This window comes from Poecilia mexicana, unplaced genomic scaffold, assembly GCF_051168715.1.
Source record: "Poecilia mexicana isolate PSO_F unplaced genomic scaffold, ASM5116871v1 scaffold_6, whole genome shotgun sequence".
Classification (NCBI taxonomy): Eukaryota; Metazoa; Chordata; class Actinopteri; order Cyprinodontiformes; family Poeciliidae; genus Poecilia; species Poecilia mexicana.
In genome coordinates this window covers 24,586,780-24,602,116 of record NW_028263375.1, presented here as the reverse complement: position 1 = coordinate 24,602,116, position 15,337 = coordinate 24,586,780, and the positions used below count along the sequence as shown (strand labels likewise).

The 15,337-nt window shown below is 40.2% G+C and overlaps 1 protein-coding gene across 3 annotated transcripts; it reads right to left on the bottom strand.

Moving 5' to 3' along the window:
- Nucleotides 1-5,334: 5,334 nt before the first annotated feature.
- LOC106903297 (T-cell surface antigen CD2-like) lies at nt 5,335-15,134 on the bottom strand. Of its 3 annotated transcripts, XR_015763079.1 has the most exons (3): nt 13,976-15,134; nt 13,523-13,615; nt 5,335-10,030 (listed from the first exon to the last, which is right to left on the bottom strand). XR_015763079.1 is itself a non-coding variant. In XM_088006472.1 (2 exons), the coding sequence occupies exon 1, from the start codon at nt 14,986-14,988 to the stop codon at nt 13,999-14,001; it is 990 nt and encodes a 329-aa protein (XP_087862598.1). In that variant the 5' UTR covers nt 14,989-15,134; the 3' UTR covers nt 12,892-13,615; nt 13,976-13,998. The 3 variants fall into 3 exon arrangements, 1 of the variants encoding a protein (XP_087862598.1); XR_015763078.1 differs by having other exon boundaries at nt 13,523-15,132; XM_088006472.1 differs by lacking the exon at nt 5,335-10,030 and having other exon boundaries at nt 12,892-13,615.
- Nucleotides 15,135-15,337: the final 203 nt, after the last annotated feature.

The following is a 15,337-nucleotide window of genomic DNA, read 5'->3' as shown; positions in this document are numbered from 1 at the left end:
ATGGCTGGTAGATGAGTTTCTGAGTGTGACCAGTGAAGGTGTCGTAAATATCCCGTATTGCTTCCCCCCGTGTTCGTCCCCGGTCTAACGGTTCGTCAGTCCGCTGGTCTATTTCCTCCCCTCCACCCCATCTTACGTTCGTTCATTCGCCCTCTCCTCCCACTCCAGGCTGCATTTCCCGTATTTTCAAACCCAAAGCGTGACAGGTTAGGTGGCAAGGTGAGTTTAATTAATCTATTAAACTCACTGAAGATTAAACTAAAAGCTGGATTGTAGACATTTTTTATAAGCATATTTGTTAGCCTGCCTCTTTGTTATTAAATTCAATATAATTTCAGATTTTTCTATAACTTTTCTTCTGGTTAACTTAGAAAGTGAGCTATTATTGTTACAGGTTAGTTTTCTAAACTACAAAAAAGCAACTGTTAGGGATGCTCAAATATGAAAAATTGGACTGATATTGATATCTGATAGTAACACCGGTATTATGCCAGATTTACCAATATTTCATTTTGTAATTTTTTTTATCCGATTACTCGATTAATCGTAAGAATAATCGCTAGATTACTCGATTACTAAAATATTCGTTTACAACAGCCCTACTCAATATAACTTTGATAGTAAATGAAAACAGATCCTGGGATTCCTGGAGACTTGCTTTGATTTCTGACCAAAAGGCAAAGGTTCCAAAAATTGCCAGCTATGCTCTTAAAAGCATTTTTTTTTTTTTTTTGCAAAAAAATAACTTTAGACTCGTTGACCCACACGCCGATTATAAAAAAACCCAACAAAACAAAAGCAGCTTCCCATGGCACCTCATGTTGTGAGTATAAACCAAGCATCTTTAATGACTTTACTGAAAAACAAAAACCTGCACTGAGAGTCCTCATAAAAGACACTAATGATTGATGTTTACCATGAAGCACAGTCTGTTTCAAGGTAACGGCGCAGGCATTCCAGTGCGATCTGCAGCTGTGACCTGCTCTCAGGAGAACATATACAGAAGAAGAAAAACACTATTCCCACTGATGCCGATATATAAACATCAGCATATATGCGTGAGTGTATTTTTTTGTTTTCACTTCTCGTTGGGTATTAGGTGTTGTACTTATGCAACATCTGCGGCAAAAGATAATGGGAGAAAAATATATGAGAGGTCAAATATAAGTAAGTTTAAGATTCACACCCCACTTGTGGAAAAAAAAAACTCCTCAAAGGTAAAATGAATAGTCTCACACATTGGGTAAACAGTGACACCTTGTGGTTGTTATGTTGCTATGTCATTAAATATGTTTTTAATTATTATTTTTATTTGTCTCAGCTTTTTTTTATTTATGCGCAAAAAATAAGGCAAAACAAGTTAAATCAATATTTGGTGAGAGTAAAAAAAAAACCTCACATCTGATGTTTGTTAGAAATACTCATCTGATTCTCTGTTGAAAAAAGAAAAAAAGATTTAACAAGTGACTTTGTTTACAGTAATATATTTTCAATAACTCAAGAAGTTAACATGTTGATGTATTGCAGCGTCTTGCATAGATCTACTTATGTCATTGTTTTGTCATGTTAAGCTCCACACTTTAGTGTATTCTGTTGGGGGCTTTCTGTGACAGAGCAACCAAAAATAGCAAATGGCTGCAAAGTGAAAGGAAAAGGTCACATAGTTTCTGAGGCTTTGGAAAAGAAAAGTGAGAAAATTATGACCTATACTTTACTTGAATACTCTTAATATAATTTGGTGCACCTGTCATATATTGGGCTCTTAAAGTACATTTAAGACAAACTTGCACTCAGAAGGTACAACAGGGCAAAAAAAACAAAAAAACAGGCAACACACTGGCAGGGAATACAATTGATTGATTGATTGATTGATTGATTGATTGATTGATTGATTGATTGATTGATTGATTGATTGATTGATTGATTGATGCCGCATGCTGGACTCTGATCACCTGACAATATTTCTTATTCCCTCTCCTGTTTGTCTTGCAGAGTAAATAATTACGGCCACACTGTACTCGTATTCTGCTTTATATTTTATAATCTTAACACTGTTTCGGTTTCTGTTAATAAACTAATCTGGACTGGTGTGAACATTTCGGAGGCTTTTGGCTGCAAACCATGTTCTCATGTGACCAGCAGATGGCGGTAGAGCATGCGCTTACCTCAGCAGTTTCATCATGCAGAAAGAACAACATTAGTGATGCAGGGTCTCAAATGTTAGTCCTGCTCAAGTTATTTTCGTGGGTTTCAGATCTCTCCTGGAAGCAGTCATTTGTTCCAACGTTTCCAAAACTCTCAATCATTTCTGGAGTAATTTCACAGATACATAGATGGAGAGGCATTTGCATGGCACACACACAGATGCACAACTACCGTCCGTCCTTTCTTCAAGCCCTCGCACACATCCCAACACTGAAACAGCTGGCCTTCAACAGTATCAGCTCCACCTTCTGATGCAGCACGCTGGCACCAAAAGCCCTGAAACAACATAATGTATCAGCTACCCTGCAGCCTGCTGGGCCATCAGCAGTTTGACGGTGTAAAGAAGCTGCTGGCGCTTTGCCTGACCGGGCCTTATAGCGACCGCACTGTCTCGCCTCGCAGGCCGGCACTATTGAGAGGAAGCAACGTCACCTTTGACTTTAACCGGCTGAGACGGAATGAGGTCATTTTTAGGCATTAAGTTACACGTCTACACAGCGTCCATTTTGGAACAGCTGCGTGAGACGTGTGGGGCACTGCAGGCTCGGCCCCGACGCTGACCACCTTTCTGGAGCTGCACTGTCGGAGATTGGCCCGGTGGTGTAAAGGGGAGGGGGCTGGAGTTAGGGCCCTGGGGTGTGCGATTTACGTGCCAGTAGCCTTCATGCACATGTGGTGTGCTTTAAAAAAAACAACAAAAGAAAACAAAACATGGACTTACTTTTTTTTTTTGGGGGGGGATCCACGAATGCGAAACTGAATCACGACACAAAACTCAAAGGCATGTCTGATCGTTTTTTCTTCTTTCTTCAATACATCCCAGCTTCCTTAAGGCTACATTTGAATGGTCATTATTGTGGTGCTGAAGCCCTACATTTGTTTTACATTTTCAAGTTGTCTCACCAAAGTACGCCATAGAAACCTGCCTAGAGTCACTTAGGAAATGTGCACATAACGACCAGTGGCAGTGTTTTTGTTCGAGAAAATACTTTCCCATTGTAAAAAACGCTGGCGCTGTTAAGCAGCCTGGAAAATGTTGCCCCATGTCAGCACAGTCAGACTGACAGAGGCAAAGGCCAGACGCAGCCGCAGCTCCGAGCTCTGGCTGCTCTATTGTGTGCAAACCCAGCAGGCAGGGCTGTCCGTAACACTAAGAGGTGGGGGTAATTATTTCTAACAGCTTAACACTTCAACCGACTGAGCTTTCGGGATATTTTTACACTAGCTCTGTTAAACCTACATAATGTCCCCCTTTGTTTCAGCAGGTTCCACTTAAAAATAGCTTTCGGGTGACCGTGTGTACAGTAAATGTCACATGATGATTTGAGCAGGCAGACCAAACAAGCAGATTACAAATACTCCCCCCCCCCCCTCAGTGCGTTGAGAGGTGTGCAGCAGGGGTGAAAACATTGTGACATTCTGGATGTGTTCACTGGAAAAAGTTTGCAACAGGAATGAAAAAGATGTTTGTGGTCATGAAAGGATTCTTGTGAGCATAGCTAAAAAGAAAAAAAAAATTATGTCAGTTTTCCCACATAGGCTGTGTTTCTTTTTGCGAACTAAAGAATGGAACGAGTCTGAAAAAGCAGTTGAAATTTCTTTGTATAAAAAAAAACAACAAAAAACTAAATTAAATTAAACAAATGCAGTGCTTTGCTGAAAAAGGCGCTCTGGTCAGATGAGTCCAAAACTGAGTTGTTTCAAAGTTTATCTACGTGTAAATTCTGAAAACTAACAATACCTATCACCCCGAACACATCATCCCTGTGGTGATACACGGTGGTGGCAGCATTGTGCTCTTCTGCAAACTGAACACTGGGACAAAGATTTACCTTCTGTCACTGAAACATACAGCCAAAGCAACAATGATGTGGATTAAAAAAAAAAAAAAAAACGCATTCCCAATCGGGAACAGCACATAGGAATTGTTCACAGGGACTCTCCGTTCTATCTGACTGACCCTGAACTATTTTGGAACAAAAACTGGGCAAAGAATTCAGTCTCTAGACGGGGAAAAACCTGAAGCTGTAACCACTGCGAAAGTTTAAATCAATGTTTCTTTAAAATGGTGTGCTTGCAGCCTGATTTGACCTCATTTGAAGATAAAAAAAATAAAATAAAATCATTGCCCCGTGTGTGATTTTCGTCAGAGAAAGACGAGTGAGAAACAGAGAATCAATCTGGTCTGACAGTAGCAGACGAGACCATTTGGAAGTCATTTGTGTGCTGTTCTGCGCTGATCCATAACCCTCTGCTGACAGGGTTGGCTCACATCAATCACTCCTCCGCTGCTCTTCTGCTCCCAGCGTCAACGTCTTCTCCAACTAAATGACAGGTTCTGGTTCCTCGTACGAGCGGGACGTGCAGGCGGGCCCTCGTCTCAACGAGATACCATCTCTCGACAAGGGAGAGAGGTGGGGAAGGCCACAGAGATCGAAAGTATGTTTTCACGCTTGAGTATTTGGAACGTTTGGCCGTGATTATCAATCATTCTCTCTCGGCCCGAGCGTTCACTCATGTTCAACACGCCGCAAAGCATCGCGCTGCTCTTAAGTCCCCACCGATTTATTCCAACGTGTTTAAATCCTGCCGTCTTAGTTTTGTCTGGAGCATACAAATACATAAATGAATGGGATTATATAAACATATACGGCTTTGTGAAAAATTAAGAGGCCACTTAATAGGAGAAATGATCCATTTCTCTTATTTTACTTTTCATAGGCGTGTGCTTGAGTAAATTGAACATTGTTCTTTTATTCTATGACACGTCTCCGAAATTCCAAGCACAAATTTTGCATTTATATGCGGAAAAAGAGAAATGGTCAAAATAACGAAAAAGATGCTGAGCTTTTCGATCTCAAGCAACGCAAAGATAAGTTCAGACTCATTTAGAAACAACAATACTAACGTTTGAACTCAGGAAGAGTTCAGAAACCAGCATCTGGTGGAATAACCAGGAGGTTTTCAAACTTTGCAGCAGGGTGTAAATTTCAAATTCAAAACCTTCGGGCTGAAGACAAATTACAAATGTGCGTTTCCCCCTTTTGTAACTTAAAAGTTTGGCATGATGGGTTGTGCTGTGGTGGCGCGGGGGTTAAGCACAACCCACATGTCTTCCCCCTTCTCTCATTACCCACTTTCCTGTCAATTAACTATCAAATAAAGGCCACTAGAGCCAAAAAAATCTTAAAAAAAAAAAAAAAAAAAAGTTTGGCATGATGATCACTGGAATCTAAGACTTGCAGGAAATTCACTTGAAATTGCAGTTTTTGTGTGCCACTCCTCTGCTATCTGGGTGCATTTGTGCATAGAAAACAACAAAAACAAACTGAAAGAAATGAATTCGACGTTCAAAGCCTGAAGCATTGTTTTTGTACTTCTGCTTCTAACGTCTTTATAACTTTTCCCTGACCTCTTGATCTTGATGATGCTGTTTTGTCACTAATGTTCTCTAAAAAACACTTCTGAGAGCAGAGCAGCTGTGTTTATACGCCATCTAATTTACTCACAAGTGGACTCTAATAACCAATAAGGCGACTTCTGACAGCAGTCTGACGTTATTTAGTAGTGTCACGTTAAAATACTGACCAAAACTCTGTGCATCTTCCATTTTATTTCCGCTCTATTGTTACTACACCGCTTTGTGTTGATCATTTATATAACACCTCAATAAAATGAACTGGAATTTGCATCTGGAAGGTGTCAAAAAACAACAACCCAGAAGTCTGTGTGTGTGTTTCTCTTTTTTATTATGTACGTTTGCTGCAAACACACTCACACACAGATTCACCCACACATTTGCACAATGTGTCTATTAGCATGGCAAGAGGGGCCACTCACAGCAGTCCGTTTCCTGATGGGGGCCACTCAACGACAGACAAAGCCACTTCAGTGGAGCTATAAAGCAGCTAATGACAAGCTTTTAAACACTCCACTTGCTATTCTGAGGAACTTTTTTTTTTTTTTTTTTTTTTTTAACAACAGGGATCCTTACATCCAAATGCATTTATTAGTTTTAAATCACGTCTGAGCTGAAAGAGTTTGCGCAGCTTTTCTCTTTTATGCCCCAAACGTCTAAACACACGAAGCAGAAGTTGTTTAAAAGTAATAATTTTCTGCATTTTGAAGTGTTTCTTGGCTGCATATGGATGTAAAAGCTTTAAGTAGAAAACAAAAAGATATACACTCAATATGCTCCTCCTCCCCCCCACAATAAGGGCGTAAGATCCATCAATAACTCAGTAAAATGAGCTATAAGCTTTTTCATAGCACTTCTCAGCTCAAAGCCGCGAATCAGCTGCAGATGCATCATCTGAGAGTTAAACTGATCCAACAGCGTTCGTGTTTACACTGTAACAAATGTGTCCTCTTGAGAGATGAAATGGCTCCAAACCCATAATTTCAACCGCTGATGTTCTGTATAATTGGGGAAAAAAAAACAGAAGAAGAAGAAGGAAAAAAAAGGAATCATGTCTGGTGGAGAGTTTTGAGTTGTGCAAACAGACATAGATTAAATAAAAATTACACGTGGGATGTGGATCAAGGCCCCCACTAAATAAGCCTTGTGAAGCGAGCATGTTAACAAATTTCTGGCAAGGAGATTAAACATGTAGCAAGTTCTTTTCTTCCTCTTTTTTTTTTTTCCACCAGAAATGGTCGGTTCTTCAAGCAGAACCTCGTTCAGACTCACTGCCTTTTCAGAAAAACGTGATGAAAGCCAAACAGTGTTTTTTTTTGGGGGGGGGTACTCAGGTTCAAGACCAACCAAGTGTTGAGACCATATTTCAGAACTCTGTGTCTTCATACCCGATAGTTCGGTTAGGGACTAACTTGTCAGATGTCGTTAAGATTATCAGTACAAATTTGGTCTCCCTTCAATGTCGTGATGGTGGACTGAAGATACAAGTCCACCCAGTTAGTTTGGAGGTGGTGAAGAGTTACCACAGGCAGATTGCCTACAAACATTTGCAGAAACAACTATATTATGATTACAGCAATGGCTTTGTAACGGATTTTGCTTTGGTTTGATCTTGATATGTATCGGTCTAGGTGGTCTCCATTCCTACATTATCAAACATCTAATCATTCATTTTGTTGTACATTCTTTGTGCCACCTTAATAAACGAATAACCATCAATAGTATTTAAAAAAAAGTAATAATAAAAATTAAGACACCGTTTACTGATATTGCACATAAAATGCCACCCAATTAGTCAGAGCAGGAAAGTATCTGGTTTTAGCGCTCCATCTGGTGCTGGAGCTCGTACGACATGCTCTGCCCAGCTGCTTGTGACACATTTTTCTTGGCACAAAGTGAAGCGTCGGCAGGCTACTTTGACCAGACTGTCTGTCGGTCGCCATAAGGATGCGACTCGCCTTCGGATTAATTGGCCCAGAAAACTCGTTAAGACGCGGAGTTTGTCGTGTTCCTAATTGGAAAGCCGCGTCGCAGCTTTAACCTTTCGTCAGCTCGTCTAAAGCCAAGCAGGACCGTAATGTTCGTAATGTTGCCACGTCGGCGCGACGCAAGCCTGAAATGCTCTGCCGCTTACTTTTGTTCCAGTTTTTCCCTCTTTGTCACGTGGGTTGCCATGGCAGCAACAGATAACACGTGCAAACACAGTTTTATGGTCAAACGTATTGTGATCGCAACCTCTTTTTTTTTTTTTTTTTTTTTTTTTTTTCTCCTTCGGCAGTTTTCCAGTAAGGAGGCCACACAGAGAGGCTGATGCTTTGTTTGATAAGCACGCCATAGTCAAAGCAAGACGCTGTGCAGTTGGCGCTCTGTCTCACTTTTACACCTCTCTCATCTTGATCCTATTGTTTGCGTGTGGGGATTGACTGACACGCTGTTACCCCCGGCATGAGTCCACACGCAAAATAAGGCAGGAGGGATCCTTCACTGTGAGGCCCGCAGGCCAAGAGAATGGCTTCAAACCATCCACAAACGCCCTCTTTTGGGTTCCTACCTTATTGTTTGAGGTGATACATTGTCGCCAACCCTGACAACTGGGAAGGATGTGCAAATCTAGTCTAATGTTAAGAAATCACAGTTACTGTATCAGACATAGTCATTGTAATAATGTCGATTGTGCCTTTAATGTTTGGGCATTATCTTAAGTAACTCAAATCAGAGTTGTTGCCTCTCATTCGGCATGAGTCCCTTTTTTGTTTTTTTTCCCTTTTCAGGAGAAATGCAGACAAACGTCTGCCCCGCTGTTGTAGGACAAGCGGGGATCTTGCAGCCACACAATTGCGATATCATTAAAGTTAAAATGGAATAAAATTTATTGCAAACTGGTGTTTTTATAAGCTTTTGCTTCTGTTTTTTCATATTTTGTTTTATGTTTCTGATCATTTTTAAGGTGCAGTTGTTGCAGAGTGTGGTCAGGGACTGAAGACTTTCCCATCGTGAAATGACATAGATGAGTGCTTGGCTTTAATTAGGACGGGTTCTCCAGCATTTTCCAATCCCACCATCGCCAATTCTCATGATGTCTGTGTTTTAAAAGAACAGCTCCAATACACAAGAGGTAGTATCAAGCCAATTCGCTCCCCAGGAGGGAAAAGGAAGAGTTCAGAGGGGGAAAAAAGGATGCCAGGGACACAGCTTAAACAAAATCCACATACATGTTTACATATGTGATGGTGGATTAGAAGTATTTATTGGTTTTTAAGAAAACTTGAGGATCCTACGACTCTTGTCTTGCACGACGGCCAAATAAATGCAGGTTCTGTCCCAGGCTAATTGCCAGTGGCCTTTTTGTCAGACTGTACTTAAATTTAAGGGGAAACAGCAATTAACGATTTATGTCAGGTCTTACACACTCCTTTAAAAATCTTTCAAAACAGTTAAGACCAAATTTATAAAACTGATTCAGCTACTTTTTTTATGGAGTCTTAAAAGTGCCAACAAGGGTGCTACTGGTAATTTGCTTTTGACAATTATTCTGTTACACTGTTTTTTCTTTTTTTTTTAATGTCTTGATAGAAAAAAAAATTCCTCAAATTAAAATGTGGATTCCTACAAAATGCTTCAGTATGTGATTATGCTGTTAGGAAATTATTTTCAGACTTCTTCACCCGGGGTGCCAACATTACTTTTTTTTTTTCCTGCCTGCAGCTATCTGGCTTGTTCATCTCGAATATTAACGCCCTGTAGTCAAAGCACACAAAAGAAAGCCTGCAAATGTGCATCATCACCAGCAGGGAGTTGAATTTACCTCTTTCAATGTCAGACTGTAATTTTATGTTGGCACACACACGCATACACACACACGCATACACACACACTGTCTTCACAAGAATGTTGGGGAAATGTTTGATCTTTCCATGAACACCGAGCAAGATGCTTATTAAAGCAGGAGGTGGAATTTTTCTCCCATCTGATTTATATCAGGTGCAAGTCCATAGATGGGTAATTTGTCTGATAGGAGCGTTTTTATTACAGAGTCCAGCCTGCAGCAGAAATGATAGGTCTCCTTTTAAAGCCGCCTGGAGTTTGTCCCTTTCTTTTGTCTCCAGCTGATTATTCTGGAACGCTTTTCTTTAGACTCGACTCCTGTGCATAAAAAATATGAATACTAATTTTCCAGATTACTTTCTTTGGTAAAAAAATTAATTTTGAGCTCAGCTTTATGCTACCAGTCGTGAGTTTTGTAAATTGTTGTTTTCTTTATTGGCGCCATGTCAGTTGCAGAAATATTGAAGAAGATCAAGACAAATCTCAATGCGTAAGCATGAGGATAAAAACACTTCCTGACCTACTGTGAAGGTAGATGTCGAGGTCAAAGGTCAAATCCCATCAGTGTGTTATGTGGGTTTTCTGTAAAATAAGAGAAATCAGATGATAAATTGACTTTGATTTGATAAATGAAAAAAAAAAAAATCAAATCTAGCTGTAAGGTCTGATATGGGTGTTGCATGTTTTTGAGAACCAAGTGGGTTCATGGAAAAACAACGCTTAAAGTAAAAAAAACAAACAAAAACAAATCTAAAGCAATATTTTCATATATTATCTAAATCTGCTCATCTAGGAACCTTTGTGTCTTATTCCTCCCAGAATGACTGCTGAACATACCACTTTAAGTCAATATGCCACTGACCTTCAACAGCAAATGCCCACATTCCTTTTGCGATAAATTAAAAGCGATCAGAAAATCGTGGCTTCGACTGATTTAGTGCATTGTGTGCGTTAAGCTTCAGGGGGAAACGACTGAGGTCAAAGAGTGCAGAGTCCGCCCAAGAATGCTAATAGGTCATAACAATAAAGTCTGGTTTTGGATAAATCTGATATAAAAAAAGAAAAAAAAAAGGCCACAGTGCTGGCCTTTTTTTTTCTGATGTTCTGATTCGTACTCGGCCCAAACTTGGCAGCTCCAGACAATAAGAGGACTTTAACAAGAATGATCTGACATGAGTAGAAATACTTTCCATGGGTAATTGACTCCTTTTCCTGGACACACGCAATCCAACATCAAAAGGGTATATCCTCTAGGCTCCAAGAGCCACTGATTAAACACATTTCAGAAGTATTTCCCTTCCACTTCCTGGACAGATCTGGCATCAACCGTGTCAGATGTGTTTCGTTAAGTTGTAAAATGAATTTCTAAGTCCGGCGCGGAGTGTGTCCGAGAGTACAGTAACTCGGTGGAGGACATGGGAAGAGATGCCACTTCAAACAGCAGTTTTTTTTTTTCTTAGGAAACACCGAGACTTAGACGGAGCAGCAGGGGAAAACGGAGCATCGTCTTACCAGCTTACTGCCTAATCCCCCGCTGGCTGCAATTGAAATTTCAGTCGTGTAAAACAGCAGAATCGGAGCGGGACCCGACAAAAGATGACATTGGTTTGTGAGTTTTGGGTGACGACGCTCAGGGGGGGAACCCCATTATGAAGCTGTCACACAGCATTAGGCCAAACTTCAAACACTTTCATGTCTGAATTACCATTCACCCTTTGGAGATAATACATAGTTGCCTTTGCTAATCCTTTTCTCTATTGATTTTTTTTCTCCCTTCTTTTAATAACTTCTTGCAAGCGAGCAGATTCCGCGTACAAGAATGCCGACACGTGGGCGGCTGGAACAACAGGACGGGTTTAAGGCAGATGAGCTGCCTACTGTACTTGTCCACGTGCGTACGGGATCTCCTATGACATCTTTATTGATTCCAAAGACGATATGTGAAAAGCGCTGTCATATAAAAGAAAGAGTTAAGTATCCAAAAGTCACTCCACTCAACCATAAGTAGGTCAAGTTATTACAGTTTTGCCTGTGACAGCATGTCTGTTCTACTGCCTCTGTCTTATTTTCTGGCAACCTATCGTCATTTCAGTACTGTAGATTATTTTGATGTAAATATGAAAATCAGAAAGAAACTTTATAAATGTTTTTTTTTATTTTTTTTTATGTGAACCTTTTTTTCTTTTTAGCCTATCCAAGCCAAAGCCAAGCCAAATAGTGTCACTGTCGCCTCATGATTGTCTGGTTCAGGGTTGGAAGTAACTATTTAGATTTATTTGGTCTTAAACCCTAAACGGTTTAAGCTAAGCTACAGCATAATAACAAAACACCATGCAGATTCCTTCCAAGTTAATTCATATCTCCTAAACTTTTCACATTGTTTTTGTTAAAAAAAAAAAAAAAAAAAAAAAAAAAAGGATTTGGATTTGGTAAGCAAATATTAGACGTGCTGGCCTTCTGTCCCGCCTCCTGAGTGCGCAGCATTACACGACTGTATCCACACGGTTCGACATTGAGCTCGTAAAGATGTTAATCTGGTTTTCATAACGTGTAAATAAGCGGTGTATATTCAAAAGCTCTTACTACGCTGATGTAAAAGCACGCAATTTTATGTTGTTTGCTAAGTAAAGCCAGATGGTTGGAGTTAAGCAACAAAGACTTGCCAAGCTGCCCAGCCGGCCAGTGTTCGGTCGTCCTGTTTTATCGCTGCCACATGAACCTGTGGCGGCACGCAAGGTTTAAACAAGGATGAATGACTCACTAATGTCTGGTTTTACGCATTAAACCGACATGGCGTATGTCCACATGCTGTCTTTTCCACTTCTTTTTTACAAATAAATGAAAAAAACACTGTCTGTTCTTCTGTGAACACTAATAAAAATATTCTGTCACATCTGTAAATATTCAATAAATACTACTGACAGGTTCATCCACAGCCCTGGATGGATGGTTTAAAAGTTACTGTGATATGCTAAATGTGATATGCATCATATAAATTAATTACACACAGACTGAAGTTGTCAAATCTTTATTTCTGTTTGCTATAATTATTTAAAGCAGTATTTGTTTTCTTAGATTAGAACATTTTACATCAATTTGTTTCCATACAGATGTAATCGGTGATGTGTGGTTTGGTGCACTTGCCGTTAAATTTGCATAATTTGAGAAGCTGGTGAAGATCAGCTCATTTCATGTTGACATGCTGGGCGTTGCAGGCTACTCCTTTTTTACTGACTGTTTAGAGCGAGATGGGTAACTATTTATATTTTCAGCATTTCCCCACCAACATGGTTAAGTCTTTCTGAGGTTCCTACTGTGATTAGATGGAACTACAAATTATAGCATAGCCGTTGCAACTTTGTTATTTTGTTTGTCCAATTTTGGTATTTGACTCATTTTTTTTTCCTTACTCGGTGCATTCCTTAGCTTTAATATTCCTCATGTTTTTGTTCTGTGTGTACTTAATTTGCAGCCGTTAGTTGTGGCCGCTCTTTGTGGATCTTAGTTCCTGTTTTATTTTGCAATTGGACAGTGAGCTTTGATTTTAATTCATGTTGTGTTGTTGCTCCTGTTTTTGAACTTCTTTGTAAGCTTTTGGTCTGAATCTTGATTAACTTTAATGCTAGGTCATGGCCTGTTTATGCCATAATCTATTCTCTGTGTCTTTGTTTCCCTGGTTCCTTTTGCCATTTCTCCCATTTCCTCAATTACACTTCAGTTATTTGCTTTTTTCTCTCAGGGTCGCAGCCTGTTTCTAATCACCCACTTGTTCCTCATGCAGTCAACACTCTTCAAGCCGTTCAGTTTCTGTCGTTCTTTGCTAGATTATGCTGCTGCTCTCAGTCTGGTTCCTGTATGATTTTAGTGTTTTCTATAAATCTTTGAGTTCAATAATTAAATACTACCTACAACACTCGTCTATCTTCTTCCTGCTATACAAAAACAAAACAAGAAAACAGAAAAATATGAGGCATTTATCTTGGCAAAACAAAACTTTTAAACAAACGAGAGTTAAAAGAAACGATAAGTTACAGGAAAAAAATTACAGTCACAGCAGAACCTCTTTAAATGTACCTTATTTTTATTTACATGGATCTGATCCAGGAGTTGTCCCGACTGATCCGGCCACATATTTTAGTTTCTCACAATGATCTCCTGTTCCAGCTGCTGTGAAGAGTAAAAATATGTCACCCAGACAGTCAAACACACCAGCGATGCTACAGTGAAACACGGTGGTGGCAGCTTTTCACCACAAATAAGCTTTCAGAGGAAAAATTCAACTAGAAGTTAAGAAAATTAAACAAGTTCAATAAAAACAAAAAGTCTTCACAACATATTACAACTGAAATCATGCGATGTAAACAGTCCCACGGTCTCTCCGAGAACATTTTATCGCTTTCTTTTTCGCACAATATGTGCATTTCTGCTTGATTTTCACTTCATTATTTCATAATAATAATAATAATAATAATAATAATACATCATTATTTCCCGAACGAACATAATCACACGATTAGCTTTCCTCACATCCATTTCCTGTGACTTAACACTCAGATGTTCTGTGTCATGACATTCTTCGTCCTCGGCTTCGGCACCGGAGACACTCGTTGCCCCTCGGCAGCTGTGGACAGCTGTGGAGACTTCCTGTCCGTCCCAACATCCAGGTTCTGGTAACAGGCCCTTGGTGAAGGCTGTGGACTTGGGGACAGCCAACTCTCCACGCCGTGTACGTTCTCATACTCTGTGACGGGCTCCGCCTCCCGCTTGTGTACAGAAAGCTTCTTGAACTCCACTCTGTCGCTGAGCCGCATGCTAGTTTTGGCGCGTCTGTACAAGAGGCACAAGACGATAATAACGACGAGCAAAATTAAAATCAGACCTGCTCCTCCTGCCAGGACGCCCAGAACAGTTTTGGACTTAAAGCAAAGCATTGGGGCTGTGCATGTGGGCCGAACGGTCTCGCTGCTCTCCTTGCTCACTTTGTTTTCCACGCTGCAGAAAAAGTTGCTGCCTTCCTTTATGTTGCTCAGTGATATGCTGACAGTTTGTCTTGTTTCACTTGGTAAGATCTTTTTATCGTGCGTCCAGGAGAAAACCAAACCCTCAGGCTTGGAGACTTCACAGTTCAGCTTAACGACGTTGGTGCCGCAGCTATAACTGAGTCGAGGTTTTGGTACCTTTTCCATCACACAGAGCTGACCAGTCCAGGTTGTAGCCGGGGTGTTGTTAGCATGCAGGAGGCTTGCTAGATAAGTTCCTGAACTTTGCAGATTTACACTCTTCAGCAGCAGAGATCCAGTTGCATTGATGTCTTCTGGTTTCCCATGGCTCACTCTATTTTGTGCTCTAAAGAAAATAATGGTGGAGTTATGAGTCCATCTCAAAGTATGTGACTTTGTCAGTCCTTCATAATTAAAAGGCAGAGGCACATTCTCCCCGACAGCAGCGTATATGTCACAAGCTTTGTTGGTACTTGCTGCTGTGAAGCCGACGAATCCAAAAAAAAATATTTGACCGAGCGCGACAGTGAAACACGCCATCGTCCGTTTTGGTCTCCCAGAGTCTTTTGGGTCAGGATGGTTTCCAAGATCTGACCAGAACAAAGTCTGATCCAAATGTCTTGTTGTTTTTGAAGGCTGAAATATATGTCAGAGGAAAATCACATCTCCACCACTAAAAGGGAAGTATGTCTTACACAATAAGGAAATGGTTAGGCAAGAATCTGTAGTCATTTCCAAAAATGGTGTGTCAAAATCATGTGACAGCTAAGATTTTCTGCTTAAATGTCACATATCTATTTTTAATTTTTATTTTTTTACCAAACATAACATGACTCAGTGAATTACTAAATTCACCAGAGTTTTGTTTAACCTTTTGTCCAGCCAAGTC